The 25,058-nt window shown below is 41.3% G+C and overlaps 1 protein-coding gene across 3 annotated transcripts in view; it reads right to left on the bottom strand.

The window, feature by feature from the left end:
* The window catches only part of AKT1 (AKT serine/threonine kinase 1), a 78,355-nt gene that overhangs the window by 24,091 nt on the left and 29,206 nt on the right, over positions 1–25,058 (bottom strand). For all 3 annotated transcript variants that reach the window (XM_041476335.1, XM_041476336.1, XM_041476337.1), the window contains 3 exons: positions 14,878–15,006; positions 8,084–8,195; positions 5,166–5,313 (listed from right to left, as the gene is read on the bottom strand). In XM_041476335.1, coding sequence (XP_041332269.1) covers positions 5,166–5,313; positions 8,084–8,195; positions 14,878–15,006 — 389 coding nt within the window. The remainder of the gene's footprint in view (positions 1–5,165; positions 5,314–8,083; positions 8,196–14,877; positions 15,007–25,058) is intronic.

A 25,058-nucleotide genomic window follows, 5' to 3' on the forward strand; every position in this document is an offset into this window, starting at 1 on the left:
TGCAGTTCATTTCTCCCCACTCCCTGAGTCTCTAGAACTGCAGGTGAGGTGCAATGCAAATCAGGATCTGGGGGAAGAGTTCAGAGCCATTCTTTCAGCTGCAGTGTCTGAAGAGTCCAGCAGTTTGTTCTCTGACTTCCTGTGTGTTCCTTGAGACAGTACTCTTTTTCTGTGAGGTTTTAGACAATTTTATACAATTGGTTTTGGTACTTGCTGGACCTGTAAGCTGGGTTCCAAAACAGCTGGATGAGTTGAACTTAGGATTCTCTACGACTTACTGATAGTGCAATACATGGCTCTCCTTGTCAAATTCTGTAGGGATCAATAGTTAGGCTGTTTTGCCTTTTGGAGTCCATTATCTTGTAGGTCCAGGTATCAGCACCACCTGAACAAATACACATGTCCCAAATTGCCACTGTTATCCCTCCCACCAAGCAGGTTTCAGGGGGATTACCAGAACCTGTACCCAGGGAAAGAGGAAGAGGTCAGTGAGCACCATGGGAAAAAACATTCAGTAAAATTCTACTAACTAATCATCTGAATTGCCTCAGGGGTGGGGTCCAATATATAGCAACACTCAGTCATTCCAACCTCTTCAGCACATAATTTTAGTCAGGATCCTGAGTTTGGACCAGATACTTTCTAACTTTACCAGACTCTTCAGCAGTTCTCAAAACCCAAATCCTTTTTCTCTTAATCACTTATGCCTTCTTCATCTACAGCTGAAACTTCCCAGCTCCACATCAGTTGCATTGTCAGCCCCTTTTCTCCTTCATTCCAGGGCCACCAAGAGTTCAACATCCCTGTCTTTTGTACAATCATGCCTCACATATCGCTTACCATTACTACACACGCTTCCCTCAATGCAGTAATTTTATACTCTGCACTGAGAAGAAAGGAAGAGGCACACAAACTTGTTTTCCATCATCATATGAAATCCTATGCGTGAGCTCCCAAAACTAAACTGGAGGGAGGAATCTTTCCACTCACTCGGGAAACCAGAGGGAAAATATGAACATCTCAAAATATTGCAGCAACAAACTTATATAAACATATATGAACATAATTATCTTAAAACCTTTCAAGATAAAAACATGTAAGCACTGATGCAGCAAAGGACAGCAATTCCTCTGTCCTAGCACCACTTCATCCTCTCATGGAACACTTCTAGAAGGAGAAACCTTGGTCTCACTCAGACCTACTTCAAAAAGAGGAAGCATCTACTTGGCAATCTTTTGTGTTCTCTGCTAGAAAGTTTCATTGAATAATTAATAGTCTGTGAAAAAAAAAACTCAGAAAATACAAAAAATGCAACCACCACTAATGAAACTTAAGTTATCTAGTACCTTAACAATACTGATAAGCATTCTTAGCCACGTAGGTCAACTTGAGTTAGAGTAGCCAGCCATTCTTTTGAGGCCTTTTCACTTTAGACAAAACAGTTTTCATTGGATCTACATATTCTGTTATGTCCAATTTTGCAAATTTGGACTCCAATCCAAAAGCCAACTAATAACATGTATTTGTTCTGTGTGTGTGATGTTAGAGCGGTCCTAAGGGAAAAGGACACCACTCTCTTTTCTTTCTTCCTCACCCCTTTAAAACCATACTTGCTACTACAATTTTTAGGTAGAAGGTCCTGCTAGGATGGTCGACTAATCCAGGAGCAAACAACTGTGCTGGCATACCGGGGACACTGTTCTGAAAATACAATATGATAAACCATTTAATGTATTTCATTTTAGATTTCAGGTTTCACTGCAGCTTTATCTCCAATGGATTTGCTGTTTACTATATTGTCCAATACAGTCCCTCTTCACTCCTCTTTGTCCAGAACTGACTTTATTCACATAATTTAGATGTCTCCAGCTGCACATCTCACAGCTGTGTGTATAGTTAGAGTCCTTTCCACTTCTGCTTAAGCACCTCTTTACTCCACTTCCAGACATACACTCAGTCTTCTGCCTGGTCAGGATATACTTGAACATGCAGACTTTTTACCAAAACAACAAACTTGCACAATGACAGAAGTATTTCTTCCCCAAGAGGTTACAGATTCTGCAGTCCCACCTCCGGCCTCTAGCGGTGGGCAAGGCTCAATACCACTGCTGCCAGGAGGAGGCAGTGGAGGAGGAGCTTGCAAAGTCTCATTGCCAATACAGGGAAACTTTGAGGGTATTTGAATGCACCACTCTCTCCCACTTTTTGGAGCTGGCACACAGTTTTTTGTCTCAGGCTTGATCCTTAAATTTTGCAATAAATAACAATTACATTGGAGAAGACCAAGATGGCACTGGCTGTTTCCCATGCACTGGTTGGAAGCCCACTGCCTGCCATACTCTTCCAGCAATTTACTACATGTTGGAGTGGGGAGAGGGATGAGTTCTTCCCCCTCCAACAAATAAATATGCACTCCAACAGGTTTAAACTTTTCACGCAATAGGTCACTCCCTCCTCAGAAAGCTTTATTTCACTCATCAGTGAAATTTTCAAAACATTCTCAGTTTTAATCTTCCCTTGCAAATTAACCAATTCTGTTGCAGAGTGTGATACCACCACCGGCTCTTCTCTGGATAGCAGGGCTCGCAGTGGGGGTTGGCTTTGCTGAGTCAAACCCCTCCTCCAAGGAGTGGAGGGAGGTGACATCACTGACATCTGCTCAGGGACTCTCACCTTCTCATTTTTTTACCGATGGGCGGAGTTTATGGTTTGGGGAGGGGTTTGACTTTGCTCCATCAAACTCCTCCGAAGAGCTGAGAGGGTTGAAATCACCTTCGGGGAGGCACAACTCCTCCCCTAGGCTAGAAGACCCTGGCTCATCCTCCACAGCTTCCTCAATGGTGTTAATTTGCAACTCTAAAGCTCTTTGGTTCCTGCACAAAGTTGTTTAACAGGTTTCTCAGGTTTCGGGCTAGTCGCTTTTGGGCTGTTAATTCTCACTCCACCCTGAGGCGAGCTATTGTTTCAGCCTCCAAGGCAATTTGCAACTTCATCAGCTCTCTCTCTGGCCCTTCCAACACGTGCTTCTTTATCTTTCTGGGCAGCCATTTAGGACTCCGAAGTGGAACCCCTACCAGGCAGTTTTTTGCCTTCTTTTGACAAAGCTCCAATATATACCTGCATTTTCTGTCAGCTTTTCTCAGACCACGTTTGTGTCTGATCAAGCTTCTATACTCAGGATTCCATGACCTTTTTGCCAGAAAACACTGGTTTTGACCGAAAACTACCTTCTTATTCTGAGCTGGACACACGGAAGAAATACCAACCAGATATTCTCATAACAACACAAAACATTCACTGACAAACTTTAGAAAATCAAGCAACTTTGGCAAAAGGTTTACTACAATATCCAATCAACATAAAACACTTCTCACAGCATTAACTTAGACCATTCACCTTAGCAAACTTAAAATCCATTCAATGGCAAGTTACTCAAAATATTCCAACAAGAGGAAATGAGGAGAAAAAGACAGGAAAGATCTAGAGAAGCACACATGCAGCTACCAACTCCTGGGCTCCAGCTGTGTTCAGAGAGAAACTCCAAGAACAGGTAGGGCCTAGACAAGGTGACAGCCTTGTGTTGGACCCTAAATATCCCTTGGCCTTCATGGGTCTTATCCCAGGTGGAATTTGTGGTCATTTGGCCTTTCAGGAGCTGGGTTAGGGGAGAATGGAGCACTGGCTCTGGTGTGTCAGTGAGTGGCAGCTCTGCCAGGCTGGGATACGGGCTCTGGGGAGGTGTGGGGCACTTCACTGTCTCACCAGAGCAAGGCCCAACTGTCCCCTTCCCCCCCACACACATGCACCCCAAAATTTCTTGAGACATCTTTCCAGTCCCTGACACTGCCTCACAAATCAGCCATTTGCTCTGATTTGTTTCATCATGAGGAAAAGCATTGGAGTAATCAGAGGCTAAGCAGAGACTGTACCATCAGATCAGTGACCATTGCCAACATGGCAACAATGGGACTGACACAACCAAAGGCTGCTGCAGCCTCAGTCTGGGAAAAAATTTAAGATGTCCCCAACAGCAAACATTTCCACATTCATCCCTAGAGCTGGGGGAGGAGATTTTCTGCAAAATTGCTCAATACAATTGATGTCAGGACCCCAGTAATCATTTTGGTTATCCTCACTAACATGTCCAGGAAGAGAGTCACTGCTTCAGAACACTGCATCCATCTGATGAATGAGGTGGTTCTCGCATTTCTATGAAGGACTCCTCAGCAAGAGCAGCATCTCTTCAGCCAAAGACCCAGAATCCTGGTGGCAAGCTCTGACTCAGAGTGGCATTAAAGTAGCCAACCACATCTGAAAGCACTGACATGACACAAGGGTAACACACAAGCTTAGTGAAGACACTGGTGGATATCTTTTTTATAGAAAAATGTCATCAGTTTTCCCAAAACGGAAACAAACTTATGAAAGTGGGTGAAGATGACAATGGTGAGATGAAGACACAAGGAAGTGCCCACCTAAAATCCACAGACAATGGATTTGCATGGGGAAAGGTTCTATCAATTCCCTCTTGCAGGAACAGGTGGGAACTTTGAAAACAGAAATACAAAGATAACACAATGGGGTAGAAAGAAATAAGGGGAAGTTGAAGACAGATGCCTAAAAAGGCTCAACAGGGCAAAGATCTTCTCTGGCACATACTCATATTATGGAAGGCCATTCCTTAGCTGGCCCTCTGCATTCAGCTATGTAGTGCCTAATGCAAAACCCCAAGTTGTAGGAGCACTATGGACAGACGCTGCAGTGGCTGGCTGGAGTTAACCTAAATCCTTAATCCAGAGCAATTAAATCCATGGACCCACCCTAAATCCTACAAAGCCATCAGAATACTTCTGCACCAGCCTGCAAGGAGTTTAGAGAGTCAAAAGGTCCAGCAGGAACTTTGGTTTCAGGGTCTGTACCACAGGAAAATGGGCAAACCAAACTCAGACCTGAGCTGGCCTTGAAAGCCATCCAGCAAGAACACGTGAACTCAGAACTCTGGCAGACCCAGACAGGCTCTGCTCAGCTGAGACAATTGTTTCCTCCAGAAGCTGCATCTACAGCCAATCATGTAATTGTCAGGGGTACAGACATGGCTTGATGGCTATTTCTTGTCTATATTTGAGAAGAGCTAAAAAACAGTCAATCCTGCTATACCCACTTACCACTTTGTGTTTTGGCTTTGTCATAGAAACTTCCATTTCTTCGGCACCTGAATTATCACTGGGAGAGCCAGATCTGAAATCCATCATCTCTTCCTCTTGTTTCTTGAGGCTGTCTGCTACTGTTTGGATGGCTTTTGTCCATTCTTCCCTGGCAAAATATAGGCAAAGATGTTAATTACTTGTGGCTTTAGATTACCACCTGCCATGGCAAGGATCACCAAGGAATACAGAGTCACTAATAGTCTCTCATGAATCAATGGAAGATATGATTAATTATGTGCATTTTCAAGCACTGTAAAAATGCATTTTTAAAATCTTTATTAATTGTACTAGAAACAAGAGACAACTGAAGTCCTCTCAGTCAGGACACAATACAAGGTTTTTGGATAACAATTTCTAATGGGCATTCAGTCAACAGCTCAGGATATGACCTGGTGATAGAGATTTACATAACCAAAACAGACTTGCTAAAAGCAAAAAGCAAAAGGCTTACATGACGCACAAAGCTATTAAAGACAGTTTCTACATTTCTGTGGTGCATTGAAACACACATCCAACTCCTGGGGACACTATGGCACCTCTTCACACATGTATACCAAATTTTAGTGGCTGCAGTGGCAAAAGGTGTTCTTGGAAAAGGTCTTAAAGCTCAGGACACTTAAGTTCTTCTTCTGTTCTAAAGATGATGACATTAGCACAGCAATTGCTGTGTAAACTTTAGCAGAATGTCAGCAAAAGCAGTGACATTTCATCTTAGGCGCACGTCTTGGTTACGATGAAGTTTCCACAGCTGTTTCGGCAACCAGTGCTCTAACAGTGACCCCTTCAACTCCCATGGAGACAACTTCCACTCCAGTGTCCTTTGGGAGATTTCACACCTTTGAAGCTACTGAAGTGAAAGTCCTTGGCCTTCACTTGATTTCACTGCAAATTTATTGAACATAAAGAATATAACTCATAAGGGCTTCCAGGGTCTTGGGACAGGCTTTAAAGACACACACAGGGGCTGAAGACACATCCAGTGGACTATCTGAACTTAACATGTTTACTGACTTTTGTACATGCAGGGAAGAGGATGTGGTGATTTAGTTGCTGTTTTCTAGGGACTGTTTAAATTCTTCTCCTAAGGACATCCCATGTAAAATATTTTGCTACTACAGCAGGATCAGCAGCAGCCAATGCTGAACAATTCTGTGCACAATCTGCAGTGCAGCCGTGCCATCCTTATCAATGTTCAATTTTTCAATGGTCCTATGAAGCTGTTTTTTTAAAAAAATTGCATCTGAACATGTGAGTTTCCACTTATAATGGATGCAAGAGGCACATCATTCCCCAGAGGAAGCAAAGTCCGTGGGAAAAAGTATCCAACACAAGATTTTAACAAAAATTGCACCGCGTAAGGTCCTTCCTGCCTTGTGCATTTTTATTTTGGATTTTGCTTGAATTGTGCACAATTCATCCAGCCCTGTCTGGGGCAGCAAGGTAATGTCAAACATTCAGAACATTCTCGCTATACTCCCAGCACAGACTGCTCCATTCACCATCCCTAACACATTCCCTTGTTTACTAGTCATAGTTTTACATTCAAAATTATTACAAAAAGAACAACTTCCACTTTTCTCTCTCCATTTCTTTCAAAAAAGCAAACATCAGTTCTAAAAGCATATAGAAAGCTAAAGGCATATTGACCTTCATATCTCTTTTGTTACCGACTTGGTTGAGATCTCAGCCCTCCTGAAGTGAGTACATTTGATTTCTGGGAGAACAGAATTTCACCCTCAGCTTTTATGTCTCAAGAGTACACAACAGAGGTGACTAACACTCTGAGCCCTGAAGTGTCACAAAGCTGACTTAATTGGCTAGGAGGGAACAAAACAAGACTGAAATACAATCTTCCCCCAAGTGGAAACTGCTATTCACTACCTTTAGGGTCACTGACCACGAAGTTCCTAAAAGAAACAAGGACCAGTTTCTTTTTCTTTGCTTTTAATTTGACTAAACCTTCTTCTGATCATTGTAACAGAATCAAAAGCAATAATAAGGAGCATGCGAAGTGCATGCAAAGGCTGTGAAAGAAATAAGTGAGTAATTCTTGGTAGAATTTACTGGTCTTCAAAATAAATATATGCTAGGATCATATCTAGGGAGGACCAGGGTTTTAAGATATCCACCCACTTAGGGCAATGATACTGGAATAATTTAAGTTCAGTTTCTGAAGAGCAAGTAAATATTTAAATACTCAGTAGTTGTATTATAGCTGTGCTGGAAAACTGTTCTCTCTGGAGGTAAGAGATCAATTATTCTCCAACGATGAGAGCACAGGATGTAGCTCTTAGCTTTGTTTCCTAAAAGATGAAACAGAAATCTGCACCTGCAGCAGATAACGATCACCTTTATTATCTAATTTGCATAAAACATTAGCAATCAGCAATGATACAACTAACTTTTCCTTTAGAAATAGGGTGCCTAAATAGACTTTAAAAGGTCACTATTTTGATACAACTCCACTCTGTCTAAATCTCTATTTCACTTGTGCTCATCCTTCCAGAAACTCCCAGGTCAGAAACCCTTCATTTTACAAAAAACAACATTTCCAGCGAGAAATGAACCTTACATTCCAGAAATAACTACCTGTGTGCTGGTACACACCTGCACCTGTCCGTTTTGGATACCCAACCTAGCAACAATTCACTTACAAACACTGCTCAAAATCCACTCTCTGAAACCCCCTCTTCAGGGCTGCTTTTATACTGGAAAACACACTAAAACTGAAGGCACTCGAAAATTATTTGTCACTTTTCAGTCCAGACGTACATCATCTGATAAATAAGAGCTTCAGCAGAGGACTCACTATTAATGCTGAACACTTGCATCTGCTTTTGCAAGGAGTTTATGCATTAAATATGAATGAAACATACCGCTCCTCTGGAGTCTCCACATGAAATGTTCTTTCAATTACTGTGGTCCACTGGAGGCATCTAATGATAAATGTGTTTGGTTTAGGTCGCTCTGTCTTCATCAGCTGGCACTCTACCACAATCAAGGAAGAAAGAGTCATGGTACATAAGCAGGTTTAAATAATCATTTGTCTTTATTCTTATCTAGCAAACTGTTGCAATTAATCAGCCATAGAAATCTCTGTAAGTACTTCTTTAGGAGACTTGAGACAATTTACTGTGTTGATGAAACCAATAAATAGCTTGGGAGATAGCCGTCTAAGCAGCTCTGAAATCAAATTCTTTTGAAAGGCTCCACATTTGGTCTGCCCACAGAGGTAAGCAGAAATGTGATGTGATAACACAAGCCATTCAGACCCAGGTCCCCCCACACTCTAAAGGTCATCCGGAGCACAGCACATGGCCAAGCTATTTGATAATGTAGCAATTACATACACTGAAACTGAAGTCAAGCCCTCACATTCCCTCCTATTAACTTTCCCACATAAAACCCTATCCATGGGTTCCAGGGAGCTGCAGGAGAACATCTGACCATTTTGCAGCAACCTGATGGAGATCAGACTCAGCATTTCCAGTCCTCAAACACTAGAGGGAACATCAAACTGCAGAGGCACCCCCTGAGAGGACCCCGTTCCAAAAGCCCACGGGAGAGCTGCTGCAGTCGGATGCTGCACGGACACGCAGTGAGCAGCTTCCATCCCTGCCAGGGTTTAAGCACAGCCTAAAAAGGCTACAGAAGTACAGCTCCATGCTATACCACCACTTCCTTCATCAAAATGTTCTGCTGAGAGCTGAGTGTAATTTTTAAAAATTTTTAAATTACATCTACTACTTTAAGCTTTTTAGGACGTTACAAGTGTTTATCCTTCAAATTTGGGCCAGAAAATGCTCCTGGGTAAAGGGTACATTTTAGGTCTACTAACAGAGATCCAAAAAACAAAAGAAAATCAATGAAATAACAACAGGAGCCAAACCACCATATTTTTTGGATAAATGTTAATAGAAAAGGTAATTAATTAAGCAGATCCTGCTAGAGGAAAGTCAAATTAAGAAAACAAGTGAGCAGGGGGAAAAGAAATATAATTGTGGGAGTTTTTTTCTTGCATTAAACTCTTTTCCTTGCAGTTAATGAAACCACAAGCTTGCTGTTATTTGGTCTTCAGTTTCTAAATAGATTTCTAAATAAATAAAAAGGCACTATGAAGACAATAAGAAATTTCTGTTTACTGCTAGAGCTACGAACTTCCTCCACCATCGGCAACGTGCAAGTGGAGGACAGAATCCACCAGAATAACAGTATACATTACTAAGGCTACACTGGTACCATTAGGTTAATTTCATTATTGTGTGAATTTAGAATGCTCAGTTTTTAAGTTCAAGCTCTTAATTAGTACCAAGATAAAATATTTACTGCCAGTGTTTTTGAGCACTGTATTTTTGGCAATATATTTCATGCCTCATTTGCTGCTGGAATTATAAGCTTTTCAATTAGTAACTCTGCATTTTTCATTACAAGAAAATATAATTTTTCTTTAATAGCACGCTGAGGTTATACTGCATCCTACTAAAGCACTCCAATTAGATAAGAGAAAGTTTATTAACGAGTCATGCAAAGGCTTTAGTGCAATAAATGGCACTCCTTCATTCAGATTAAACAACTTCCATGCAGCGATGTGGCCACGCTGGGTTCGGCCTTGCAGTCACCTCTGTCCTCTCAAAGAACGGCAGCGAAAGCCAAACACGACTGCCCGGGCTGCGCCAGCCCCGTGAGCCTGGGGCTGATAAATTCCACTCAAAACATCTCACTCCTGGCTTCCCAACCTCCCACCTCCGTTTTAGCTGCCCTTCTTTTTTTTTTGTTTGTTTGTTCAGCCTCCTGCTTTTAGCTGCTTAACGTGATTAGATGAAGGCTGGGGTTGTCCTCTAGGAGCCTGCACAATGCAGCCCTAAGACACCGAATCCGGCTGAAGACTCGAAGAACAACACCAGGCTACCTCCTAACCTTGTGCTAATCCAGAGCTGCTCTCCCATACTTATCCCTAAGTACAGCATCATAAAGAGATAAACACAGAGGTTTTGCTTAGATTTTAAAAACACTTTAGATTCATATTCTAAAGTAGCTGCACAGATATTTAAACTAGCCATGAACTCTAGATTTAACCATTTAATTTCAGCATGATAAACCACACAAGGCTTTTTCTGTCAAAGACAGGGACCAATTACACATCACTCTTCCCCTAAATCAGCACTGTCCATTGATATTTGTTAAGCTTGCTGATCCAGCAATCTTTAAGGCATACAGCAAGATGAATAATAGAGATTTGTCAGTTAATAACCACTATAATTCAGGAATGTCACCCAGAATTGTTTTGTTTAGTGAACAATATGCTGTCTAATTACCCTGCTCAATCATAACAGCACATATCAAGAAATACAGAAGGCTTTACTCTACCAAAATGCTATACCATATAGGTTGCAGAAAGTTTGAAACTACCACTTATTTCTCACCATGTATGATAACCACATGGATTTTATCAATGAAACGAATGAACAGGATTTTTTTTCTTACTTTTAAACCTGTGTGCTCTTCACTGTAGCTGAAGTTAGAGAAACACCAAATCCACGTTCTGTAATCATCAATATATTACTGCAACCTGCACCACTCCAGCAGAGCACAGAGATGCTGTGTAGTAATAGGTCTGATTTAGGGCATGTTTGGGGATTCTGCTATAAAAACATTCAATTTCAAATAGGGGTTGAGGGTCGATTACCCTCTTTGAAGGAAGTTTTTCCTACGAAACAGGCCAATGTAAGTATTCCCCATTAGCAACAGAGTAGGTACTATAAACAGCAGCCTGTTAAAAATTATTTAAATTTCTCTAAAGAACCTCTTGATTCTTTCCTGGCGTTTGGTCTTTTAAAGTAAGTAGGACAGAGAAATTGTTCCTAACAGGAATAGACACCAAGGCATTCAAATGTAAATTACCATTTTGTATTTGAAAGACACTTAGTATTATCCCAGTGACTTTCTAAAATGTCACAATATTTGCTTTCCCAGCACTTAAGCTAAAAGGCAGATTACTTTCGATGAAAGTGTCAAACTCTGCTCCCTATATAATGACATCACACTTTAAAACAATAATGTCAAGGAAGAATCCTTCCTATTCCTGCTTTGCTTTCTTTAAGGAAGGGTATGAAGAAACAGAAAAAAAGAAAACAGATTAAAAAAAAGGAAAAAGGTAAATAAGGAAAACAGAATGATGAAGAAATAAAACTTTTGGAAGACAAACATGAATATTATGTTGAAGTGTTTGTTTTCTGCTAACACCACTGGATAGGTTCAACTCTGAATTGTTCAGCATGGCACAAGTGAGGGGCCAGGAGCACCAACTAACAGACCTGCACAAAGGTGGCTCTTAGTAACAGCAGACAAAAATCCAACCACTAATCTGGCCATCCTGTGCCCTCTGAAAAATGCTTGACTGCAGACACACAGTCCTGTCCCAAAAGGAGCTCTCGTATTGTTGAGCAATTATGTTTTCAGCAGTACAACAAAACCACCACAGTTCATCTTCCTTTTTGACAGCCGGGAGCAATAATCCCTTTCTAACAGGAACAGCCTCTCTCTCCATGTGGTTTTTCACAATATACTGCTTTTCTCAGCTATATGGTTTTAAAGGCTTATAACCTAATAGGGAGACATACATGATAATCTGAGATTACAACTGGTATGAAGGCTACTTATCTCACAGATTTACAACTCGGCCTCTACTGGTTATTCATCTGCAGGAGCTCTGGAGCAGAACTTCTAGGTACAGACTTTTTTATTCTTTCTACTTTATTAGTAGGAAAGTACAGAACACAAAACATAAATAAGATTGAAACACTCAGGCATCATGTTTCACGAGTGTTACTTTGGGTTCTTCTGTATTTGTTTTTTGTTTGCCGTTAGCTGGTTTTTTTTTAATAAATCATCAATAGGTTAATTCCAGAGAAAATAAACTCCTTTAACACAGCAAACATTAATATATGGCTATTTTGAAAGGAAAATTAGGTAGAGAACAAGCTATTTAAAATAAACAGCAAGCCTCTCTTTAGCTAGAGGAGAGTAGAAACAAGTTTTCAAAAATGTACGTTCAAAATCCTCACAGACCAAAAGGAAAAGGCCAGTGTAGGAGAAAGAAGGGACTGTCAAGCACATGGAAATCACACATTATTTACTGCTAATACTTTTTTCATACCCATTAAAAGACAGGTGACCATTAGTTGTTATCTTCTGTCATAGCTTTCTCATTAATTATTTCCAACTTCTCATGCGCTGACAAAATCACTCAATATGAATTTTACACTACAAGTAGTAAAATTCCCCTTTTAAAAAACCCTCCTTTTACTTGCGAAGATAAAAAAGCCTACATTTTTGTACAGCAGAAGAGGGTAAAGATTTTAATCAGAAACATGGGACCACTTCCAAAGAACAGACTGACAGAGACAGCCTGCCATCTCATTAAAAAAAAAAAAAACTGGTTCACTAATTAACAAAATAAGGCAGGGCTATCATGGTCTCTTGGACAAAAAGAAAACAGAAAGATAAATTTTTACAAAATATTTAATCTTAATATTTAAAATAATTCTTTCTTTTTAACAAAATAATTAATTTCCCCCACCTTTCACTGGCAGGAGGCTTCTACAGGCCTGTGCTCTGGCCTGAGCCTTCCTCCAGAGACAGCTCAAATTCATTCACACTAACACAACATGTTAACCTAAATTGAAGGATCAGGCAAGCAGGTTCAAAGGGAAAACCTTTGGTGGTGCAAAATACATCCAAACAGCGATCCCTGAGATGAGCTGAGCTGGTTAGAGCCTGGTGCTAACAACACCAAGTTTGTGGGCTCAGTCCCCATATGGGCCATTTACATGAAGAGTTGCACTCGATGATCCTGTAGGTCCCGTCCAATTCAGAATATTCTGTCAATCTGTGAAAGTGTGGAGGGCACCCAGAAGGGATAGAAGTGGTGGCAGCACTGCCTGCTACTGCCTACACGAGAAATTAAATCCTGGTGGGGAAACAGCTGCTTTTGATGGCCCCAATCCACAATAATGACTTCTAGCAAGGAGGCCCCACTCCAGTCTTCAAGGCCTTCCTGAGCTGCCAAGAGGCAAGAGCCACTGCTAGGAACATCCTCCCACCCACCACCCAGCCCACAAAGCCTCTTACAGGCAACTCTTACAACTCATCTACAGCATGTGCTGTGTCTTCTCTGACAATGTTCCAATGCCATGGTAACAAACCTGTTTATCTATAAATGCTGAGACTGATGGGCTCAATCTGCCAAAAAAGCACCATATTCCTATTGTGAAAACTGATTTAAGTTAACCCATTTTAAAGGCAACTTAGACAAAGAAAAGGCAATGGACACATTTTTACTCCTTAGCACTGAGCTGCCCAAGTAATGCAGTTAGCAGCAGCAAGAGGATGGAAGTGTCCTCCAGAAAGTGCATTTGTTAAAAGCCTCTGGCTATAGACCAAGTACTGAATTAATTTATGAATTAATGGCTTTCTTCTGCTTTGCTTTACCTTCTTGATCTGTAAGAAGATACCAGTTTGAAGAGGAAAGTACCATGTCATTACTGAAATGAAAACACAATGAGAATTCTGCCTCTCAAACGACACAAAAAGCCCCAAAGCACTCTTGGAATCCTGCACAGAGGCACCAGGCAACAGCATGTCCATTATGTATTCCCATCATCACTCAGAACAGGTCTATACTGCTACTGGAGGAAAAATAATGAATATTTCCATTAATTCCTACTCTTGCCCAGCCCTCTTCCAGCAGCAGGGTGTTTCAAAATAAATACCTGCTTAATGATCAGCTACAAAGATGAATCCCCTGTATTCTGAGCTACCTTGTAAGGAAGAGGGAAAGCCCCTACCCTTCTCTCTGCAGAACTTTGCTTCCAGTAGTCACCAGGAACACAGAACATATCATTGTTAATAACAGGTGCCACAATGATCTATTTTTAAGTGGTAGAACGAGACACAGGCAGATCACGAGACAGGAAAGATTAAGAACAGGAGAAAATAAAAGCTGGAAGTATACAGTGAAAAGTTAAAAACATGAGCAAGAAAAGGAAATTATCTTCAGAGTCTTCTATCACATCCTGTGCTACAGCACCTGAGCAAAGTCGGAAATGTTTGCATAGTAGAGAGTGCAGAGGTTAAGAGATGTTATTATTTCCAAACCCTTTTGTTGGCTTTGATAGAAGAACTATGGGTTTGTGGTCAACATTAAGAAAATCCAAGTGTGCTTCATTAAAACATGTGCTCGCTCTGCATTCTCTTATGTTAACAATTAAATAACTGACCAATGTCACTGCCACTGGAATCCAGATCTGGTGGCAGAAATGCTTCTGCTGTACCTACCCACCAAGTACATGCACCTGGGTGAATTTTCACTTTAAAGCAATTTGCTGACTAACATACATACAAAATATTAACAAATAAACCCATTTTATTCAATAACCAGAAACACTAAATGACTAGAAAACTTAAAAAACAAGAAAAATAAGCAGAGCATCAAACCTCCATGTTACAATCATTGCTGAGAAACACAGTGGGATTTATCAGCTCACATATACACTCAGTGTTCAGATACAGCACTCTGGGCAGATCTGAATGCTACTGATGCAGCTTACCAGCTACGGTACAAGAAGACATCAACCCCAAACTGGACAAGGAAGCAGCTAAAAACACTTACGAGCTACTGAGAAGTTATTTAAAGGTGATTCCCGCTGGTCAACATCCTGTGGCCGTTCCTTGTAGCCAATGAAGGTGCCATCATTCTTCAAGAGAAAATACCGCGGCCTCCATGTCTTGATGTATTCTCCTGGAAAGAGAGGATGGGCAAAGGGAAACAACATCAGAAAACACCCCAAAATACTGACACTCCAATAATTTCTGTTAATATTGGAACTACATGTCACCCTGACAGCAGCAGTTTTAAGAACATTCAGTTCAGTCTGATACAAACAGTGGAAAAACACAGACACTGAGTCACATACTGATAGCTATGTTAGCCATAAAAATGGGACTTCATAAAAGGTAAACAGCTATGTTTTGTTCTTCCATCTACTTCGATTTCCATTCAAATTCTGCAACATCTGCCTTAAATGCATTTTAAATTTTAAAAAAAATCAGAGCAGATGTCCTATGTATTATTTTTGCTATTGTCATTTTTCATACTGACAAGTGGAGAAATTTTTTTCATTTACATTTTGCAGCGCAAGTATTTTAAACAAGAATGGGTAATTTACTAATTAGTCAACTGCTTTATCAAACCAACAGTCACTTTCAGACCATAAGAAGATAATTCTCTGCTTATGTTACATAACATCACTCACTTCTCTCACAACATCTCAAGCATGAAACACAAGATGATATATCACAATATGAAGAAGAAAACACTGGATGATGTATAGCTACCACAAAGTCGAAAACAAACATCTACTCAGAAAGATATGCCACCTTTCTTTGTCTGAGGAAACACCCATTGCTCACACCATGCTACTGCTCATCTGAGTAACCTGCACAGGTGACACTTGCGTGACTGCATTACAGACACATTCAAAACGTTCAGCAGTAGAATAAGAAGAAAAGAGTTAATCAAAACCTCAGTGATTTACTGGATTTATTAAGATCTTCAGGGAAGGTAGCAGAAATCCCATTGATGGCTCTTCTGGATGACTGTCAGTATGCCTGAGTTTTTTGCTTGTTTACCAGATCATTGTTTTCTGAGGCAGTCTCAAGAACCTCAAATAGCTTTTCATGGTGTCAAGCTGCCCCTCTAGGTCCTAAAAGGTCCTGTTTCTACTCAACTGAGTCACAAAAATCTCATTCAAGGTGTTATTCTAAACACAGTACTGGCCACACTTTTCCAATTCTGCTTACCCCAAAAACTGATTTAAAAATTTTAAAAGCAAGTGGTCAACTACAAAGCACCCACAGCCGCACATCAACCATGCCCTCCTCCCTTCTGTATGGTTTCTCACTGGTTTGTTTAACAGTGGGGAGAAGATGAGAAAGCACACTAGGAGCTGAGCTCCCTTCCAGCCCGCCACAGCAGGACCACACCTGTGCACCCTGCAATGCTGCCCTGCAGTGGGCTGGTGCCCATTGCCTACAGGTTCACCTGCTGGCAACCTCTTCAAACAACCAAGAATGGTGAGAGGAGAAGGCTCACCAGATTTATTGGCTCTGGCAACCTTCTGCTGCTCGCCTCTTCTCCAAGGCTCCTCTCACACTTCCCCGCTGCTCAGCTTTCCTCCACTGGTGATTTCTCTCCCAGCAAAGTGCACCCTGCCCCAGGAACTCCCTTGCAGCTGCTTTGTCTCCTTCCTGTCCCCACAGACCTCCTCTCCGTCTGTGGTGCAGTTTCAACCTGCTTTGGGCAGCAGCTGTGTCACTTCTCCGTTCACACTCATCCTTCTCCCTCCTGCACACAGAAGCAGAAGCAACCCTGACGCCCACACAACACAGACACGGGTGTGCACAGCCCCCACCAGCTGCTTTCACCTCTTTAGTCCTCACTGGGCTTTCAATTTCCTCATCTAAATCAAAAAACTAAGAGCTACTGAACTGTTAGGGAGAGTCACACACCTCTGCAGGCCATGTCTGCAGAAAACATCCATCTGAACTAAAGAAACAGGTATGGGGCAAGAAAGAGGACAGGAAAAGGAGCACAGATCTTCTCACTCTTTCTTTTAGAGATGGCTGTTACTGCTCTAAGTGTTACACCAGCTTACAAGGCGTTTACAAAAGCGTCATCACTGCTCCAGGAATTTCAGAACTCACCTGTCATGGTTTAACATTTATAGGCAAGGAGGTAAATGTAGAAGGTTTTGTTGTCATCATCTTTTTAATTCTGACCTTAATTAAATGCCAAAAACTTTCTGGGATCAGGAGATTATGAAGCCTCACATTTAAATTATCAGTCCAACTCGGCCCAGATCAGTGAGATTACTCCAATCTCATTACTATTACACCACAGATGTGACTACAGGGATGAGAAGACACGTGGCATGCTCAGTCCAGCTCTTGACTAGAGGTTTGCCAGGTAAGCAGGTTGGGAAAGTGGCTGCCTAGATCATCAGGATTTTGGAACATGCTGTTACATACCTGACCCCTTGGTATTTTCTTCTCTTCAATAAAGCACACCTAGGAGACCTAATGACCATCACACACCCCTTATCATATCCACATTTAGGACTAAATCCAGATTGGATGGGACAAATAATATCTGAACAGGGACAAGACTGAGAGTTTCTACTTCCCTTACTCCATATTTATGCTACACATCTTCCCCACCGGCATTTACAGATGGGACAATAATTTTTTGCAGATTCTGAAATTATTATCTGGTTATTTGCAGTTAAGTATACATAATTTTAAACAGAATTACACTGTACTGTCATAGGAGACTTTCTCTAAGATTAGATGCTTATGTTTGGCTCTCATACTTTCTTACAGCTTTATCCCACCGATCTGCTTCTCTGTTAGAAACACATCCTCTAACAGGATTAATCACACAGTCTTTAAAATGGTGCATTCCATACATATATAGCATCCTCCTCCACACTCACTGCTTCTGTGTGAAAAATCAAGGATTTCATTACCACCAGCCTTCCTGCAGGGAGCATTCTACTTGGATCTTCCTTTAAAGCATTGCTTTAGCCGGTTATGGTTCTTGATCCACCTTTTTAATTCTTAAATAAGTAATATGATTTTATTTCAAATATTCTCCACATGTCTGGAGCTTAATGAATACTGTAATATGGCAATCCAACATACTATTGATTATTGTTCTTGCCAAGGAGAGTATGAGGCACAGTGCAGCATCTGTGGTACAAATTTTTATTATATAACACACTGAGGTTGTACTTCTGCATTCTGCAAAAAAGTGGCAAGACACTGCCTGGTGTGTGACTTCCCAAAGAGACGATCTCCAAGTATAATTTTACATTCAAGCCTCAGCAAGCTATCATTCCTCTGCAGAAGCTCGGAAACACAGATTCACCAACAGTCATCAAAAAGATGTACAAAGTGTATATTCTTAAGGAACAAGTTTATATTTTTATGATTAGGTAAAAGACTATAAATGGCCTACAGCATACGAGGACCACATCAAAAGGTGACAGCAAATCTGAGTACTGGAGGCAAAAAAGGAGTTTGTCAATACAGACAAAAAATAATTCTGTGGAACTGCTGGGACAAAGCTGTCTGAAAAACATCAACACCTTTTTCCTTCCTCCGATATACTCAGCAAGCTGTCATGCCTCAAGAGTGAACTGAGCTGTTTCAATTTTTGCCCTGTGTTCTTTGTTCCTGTTGCGGTTTTGTTTTTAAGAATCACAAGAAGAAGTTACTTGAAGTCACTAATATTAGCAGTTATGTAGTCACACTAGAAAGAATCATACCGAGTACAGTAAATGCAAGCATGTGTGGCAAATTCTATCAGACAACACTAAAAAAAAAAAATAATGATCCACCATGGAAAAGTGAACAATTTACAAAGCAAAACATTTTTTCCTCTGTGATTCATTGCTTGTGTAATGCCCTGGCAGAGCCTTCTTTGTTTTCAGTAACAGAATGCTAACACTGCAGAGACAGGAAAGCAAAAGCATGGGTTATAAATCCTACATATAAAATCCTGGAACCAAACAGACTCCTCTGTAGCTTGCTAGCTTTATTATTTAAAATCTTTATGTATCACTCTGTTTACTCCGAACAATTTCCAAATTGCAAAGATTCCCAAACTGTATATATCTGGAAACATACACAAAGATTGTTATAGACTGATTTCCCTTTATTGCCTTGTGCCTGCCCCCACACACTGCACATTAAAATACTTAACACACACTCAGAATGTAAATCCATCTCATGCCAGAAAAGCTTTTTCGCTGTAACACATACTGAAAAGCTCACTTATGCCTGAATATTTCAGAAAAAGTTAAACACAAAACTCCTTTGGCTCATGAAAAGTTAATTCTACTGAGGATTTACAATAATGCAGGGTTAGATTATTTTCCTCTCCTCTCCACAACAGTATCTCACCGAATCTGGAGCTGTCTACCACTGATAGAGTGTCTAACATCAGAAACAGCTGCCACTCCCTGGGAAGCTCACGGGGTAAGTGGAGAATAATGAGCAGCAAGCACCAGTAGAACAAAAGAAAATCCATCTTTATTTACCAACTGCTGCATGCTTGTTGCTGCATCAAGCTCACTCAAAGCCAACACCACACCCTTTAATTCAGAACAGACTATATTTAAGAAGCCTCTGCTTTTGTTTTAATCAACTCATACATACCAATGGTTTGAAAAAAAAAAAAAATCATTAGGTTAACCAAGTCAGCATCCAATGCTACCCTTGATATTTACAAAAGCACCCGACCGACTATTAACTTTCTTATGGCCCAAAGTAACCAAGTAACAAGCCCAGGAGCACTGACTGAAAACAAAGTCTCAGTTATACGAAATTCAGTCAGGTGGCTACCACAAATCTTCCAATAAATAATGCATTAAACTTTCCGCTCCGAGCATAAGAAGTAGCACCTTTAATTGCATTTAAGCATAACACTCAAAAAATTAGAGCTTTTGAGTTATGCAAGCCTTCTCTACACATTCCCACACGCTCTGATGATGTAGGGCACTCCCTGCTTGTAGAGCCCCAGTTCCTGTCCGAGGGAACATGAAAGTTATGCCAATCGAAGCGCTAGTGTGCCACCCATCAAAGGCACAGTGACTCATTTCTGAGCCTCAATGGCCACGAGAAGTGGTCTGCATCCTGTCGGCCTAACAAGGGCTCGGAAAACAGACACCAACTTCCTTAAAGATGTGAAGCTTTCAGGAGCTACCATCTCGTTCGTGCTGAGGAGTGGGATGGGGATTTAAAGTTAGTTCTTACTGCTTGAGCAAACTGAGTAAGTGTCCACTCGCTTCAAAACCAGCTGAAATCAAAACAGATTTGGAAAAAGAAAGCAGGGCTTGAAAACTTGCCATTGCATTTCTAAAGCACTCAGAAGCAAGCCCTTTCCAAGTGGAGGGAGCTAATTCTGGATTTTAACGACCTGACACCAAACAATTAAGTCTAGGGTGACCTGAATGAAAACTCTCAGCTCAAGTATGCTTCGTTTTTTATAAAAATAGCTGCACAGACACCCACCAGGCTGGTGCACCACTCTCCGCTCCCCCATGCAAACTGTCAGAACAAGATACTTAAACACAGTAGATTTTCGGTAGCTTGGGGAAATTAAAAAGAAAGGAGAGAAAAAAAAAAAAAGAGGTTATGTTAATGTCTTTCCCAACACGCTGGCGGAGAGAGGAGGACCTCTGGTTTGTCTGCTATTCAGAGGCGCGGCAAAGGGGCCGGTTCTTTGATGATTTTTTGGGGCCCCTCTCTGGATGCCTCCTCGGCCACCGCCTCCAGCGTACAGCTGCAGAGGCGCTCCCTGTGCCTGGAATCTCAATGAGGTGGCTGGGGCTGCCGACGGGGCTGCTCCCCGGCGGGGAGGTCACCCGCAGCCCTGGGCCTCCGCGCCAGGCCAGCGCGGGGTGAACAGCTCGGCTCCTCTGTGCACGGCCACCGCCACACCAGGCCAACCCTGCACAGCTCAGCTCCTCCATGCCTGGCACGGCCCTAAAGTGGGGTCCCACAGTCCTGTGGGCTGACTGGGGCACGACAAATCGGTTCCTGGCTTTCTTCCCCCGCGGGCAGTGGGACGGCTGTGGGGTGCACGGCCGTGACTGACGTGACTGCCAACGGGTTCAGGAGAAATGCCGCCTCCTCCTCCTTGGCTTCAGCTTTTCTAAACCTCGTGCCGCTTCTCAAGCTCAGGGAGAGTTGCAGTCCAGGGCACCTGCTTCATTATCATATCTTGGGGGAATATGGGGAGGGGGGGAGGTGGGCACTGGAGGTGTGGTGAAGGGTGATGGATGAGCCGTCTGGCCTTCGAGCAACAAAGGGAGCTGTGGGAGGACAACTCCTGGTCACCTGGCACCCCACATCTTTAAATCAACTTCAGAAAGCAGCACATAGCCTTGGCTTTGGGCTTCCCACACAGCTATGTAGAAAAGCAAACGTACTGGAAGCTGCCGCTGTCTGTAGTTACACAACAGCGCAGGTGGGGAACACCTAAGGAAGGTAGCGGGTGCTCTGATTCACAAAGCTGGCCATGGGAGAGATGAGAAGCCAGATTAGAGAGAAAGAAAAACAGATTATCACCCAACACTTTCTCTGTGCAAGGGATGGACAACTACCACATTCTCAGATTCTATCTCTCCCAAAGGGTCTGAGATCACCAGCCAACACCACCACTGCAGAAGATGACACCCCTGTATTTTTCACCACTATACTTCAACTGTATAGTTATGTAAAACTGAAACATGGAGGTTTATATTTTTCTTTTTCTTTTTTTGCTGAATTTCAGTTTAGAAGGTCAAAAATGTTGCCATATTGCTTACAGCAATCAATTTAAGCAATACCAGATATTCCCAAAGGAGCAAAAGAGAATTAATCAGCATGTAAAAAACTCCTTACTCCTACCTTTGGCACAGCTTAGTCAGGCTAGTCCTAACCTACAGCTGTCTCCAGTGGGAGAAGATGTAAATGAAATTTCATTAAAAACAGCAGTTTTAAGGATAGCTACATAAATTACAGGAAAATATAAAGTGATTTCTTAAGCTATACTGAAAACAATCTCAGAGTGAATTGCATCTTCACTACCTCATGGTGTGAACAAAAGGACTTAAAACTACCATGAGGTGTCCAACATGATTAGAGAAATCTTCAGAAATAAACTTCAGAGCAGATACAGGACTTTAACAAAATAAAACATTCCTGCAACAGAAAGTGCCATCATGTATTTCTCTGCTTTTGACAGGTGCCCAACTCTCTCCCATTTTTATAAATAAATAAAAATGACAGAGGAGGTGTCAGATTCACTGAACTGAATTAAGCATACTTAGAACAATTATTTCTCCCCAAGTAATTTTTACCTTGACACCATGATGGAAAACAGCACAAGCAACTAACAAGGCACTTGAGCTAATAAGCCTCTGCAAGTTTTTAAATAACTTCCCTCAGAGGAAGGAGGTAACTACAACTATTCCTCAAGCTCAGTCTGAATATGGTCAGTATTTCTGCAAATCAGGCTCTTAAATACACCACTTGTACTTATACAAACAGCGTGACTTGGTCCTCCAAAGATTTTATGTCTACTACAAATACAAAGAAAAATAAAAACTAAATCAGAAACACCAAACACACCACACCCCGCTGTATTTGAACAAGGATGGCCTTTTCTAGACAGCCTCTGAAAGTTGATTCAATGATTTTACCTTTTTGCCTAAGAATCCTCAGGCATGACACTTGTGCTTATCTGAACACATGCCTGATTTGAATATCACAAACCCAGTTTTTTCTTTAGTAAATCCCATCTAGAGACTGGCAGAGTGTCTGAGGGGATAGAGCAAAAAAACATATACAAACCAAAGCTCTTTCAGAACAAATTAAGACTGAAAACACAGTTTTTAAATTTTATTCCTCAAGCGACCTAACCATAGTGGATGCTCAGGAAAAGCATCATTAATTGATTAAAAATTATTTTAGGTCCCTTCTCTCACTCTGCCCCATTAAAAAAAGATTAGGCGAGTCAAAGACATGGGCAGGAGTGATTTTTATGATGCATTTACTTGTTTTATGAACATTAAACCTGGAAAGTACTCAGCAGAGCTTCCTCATTAAAATCCCAAAGTTGATGAGGCCGAGAGATGACCTGGTAGCTTGGGGGGTGGAAGCCCATGGGAAAGCAAGACCAGGGGACGGAAAAAGCTGGACACAGCCACGAAAAAACCAGAAAACATCCACACTGAGGATGTTTTCATCCACCACTCCTTGAGTCCCTGGCTTGCTCTTCTAGGCTCCCATTACCACATCATTGTGTCATTCACAAAGTGAATCAAAACCTCAGGGAATTGTAAAGAAATGGAGGGGAAAAAAAAAGGTTAAAGGACATTAGGGGAGATTTACGGAAACAGCAGCATTTCTAAAATAGATATGAACCAACTACAGAGGCAGTTGGAAGAGGGGGGGAAAAAGTTCTCTTAGTAAGAACTAATCTGCAGAACATGGATTTTAATAAATAAGCAATTTATGGAGAGTAAGAAATTAACACATTGTATTGTTATCCTTTAGCTTCTGGGTTTGAGTCCTAATCTTCGACATAAATGCACAGAGCTGTTTTCGGTCACTTACAACAAAAGCTCAACCAGTAATTGTGTGATCATGCTGTGCATCAGGAAATTTCTTAAAAGTGCCAAGAAAATAAAATCAATGTAGAATTTTCAAATGTTTATACAAACTGATAAATATTTCGTAGAAAGATGAATGAAAGCTAAGTTAAGCAAACATTTCAATGGAAAAAATAAGAAACAACATTAAACAAGAGGTGGTGTCTTTAAAGGGCTGGGGTTAATTTGGATTTCCCTTCTTCATTTAGTCACTAGCAAGTTTACAAAATCCTGGAGGAGCACAAGGAGACCATGTTAGTTCTAATAAAAAGTTTCATTTATCTGGAGGCATTTAATGGCCATCAATGGAAAAATTAGGAGCAGTTCCCAGAAAGCAAGTCCTAATATTTGTTATCATGGCAACCTCCTGGTTACGCCTCCAAATTTAGTATTCCGCAGATAAGTTTTACTGAGTCACTACCCCAAACTCAGCAATGAAAATCTCCTCCAGATAACAGGAGTGCTGCCTCACTTCAGAGGAATTTTGCAAAGTAACTTAATTGCATGCTGAGAATTTATTAAAGCAACTTCACCACTGAGTAGTGTAAGAGCAGAACAGCCACTGCAGCTCTGGTGCTAAGCTTAGCCAAGTAACACAGGCGCAAGAAACTCTGCCAAGGATCTCTGTGCCTTGAACTAAGGTGTGTTGTCACTGTAAAGCAGAGCACAATCCACACTGCTGCTTCAATAGGGTCACAAGCTCAGTCAGACACACTATTACATCTCATTTATTTTTATAATAGACAGTAAAAATATTCATATAATAATATAATCAAACAGCAAAATTTCTGCTGGATTTCAGTGGTACCAAAATTTAGCCCTGTGACATTGAAACATGTCTAAAATACAACCAAAACCACATACATATAATCACAACTATTTTTTAACCTCGAAGTTATCTATTATATTAAGCTCATTATACTTCTCTGTAACAGCTCCAAGCTCTAGGAGAGAATGCATTTCAGTCACACAAAGATCTGTTTCTTACACAAGGACAAATGAAATAAAGACCAACCTGAAAAAAGACACAATAAAGACCCACCTACTTTGACACTGCTACCACAAATTAATGTTCTTGTTGCCAACAGCATCTTGCTACACTAAACTCACTTTTCATTTTAAAAATAGCATAAAAAATGAACAGTGTATCCCACACAGAACTGGGAAGCAGATGGACACAGAAGATGGGAGCCTGAATTACAGTTACCAGTCTGCAGTGCCTCTTTTGCTTTGGGAGGACATGGCAAAAAATCCATTTTCTATTCAAACTGCTCCTATAAGCAGTGTTAAAATAAACATCACCCTCAGACTGCCCTAAAGTTACACCAGTTTCTGTGGGCATCAAATCTGGTACTTGCCTCACTGGATCTTCTGAGGTCAGGGACTGCAACATCAGCCCCACCTTTCCTCCACACCTGCTTTTCCAAGCACAACTGCTCCTCACCACACACATTCCTTCATCCACCTGAATCCTGAAAGCCCCATCCCGTCACTGAACACAGTCCACTCTATGTAGTTCCATGTTCCCAGTCTCACTAGGATATCCCCAAAGAACAGAAGCCAAACAAACTCCAAAGCACATCCCTCGCCTAAC

This window comes from Pyrgilauda ruficollis, unplaced genomic scaffold (genome assembly GCF_017590135.1).
Source record: "Pyrgilauda ruficollis isolate IOZ18807 unplaced genomic scaffold, ASM1759013v1 scaffold38, whole genome shotgun sequence".
In the NCBI taxonomy this organism is placed as follows: domain Eukaryota; kingdom Metazoa; phylum Chordata; class Aves; order Passeriformes; family Passeridae; genus Pyrgilauda; species Pyrgilauda ruficollis.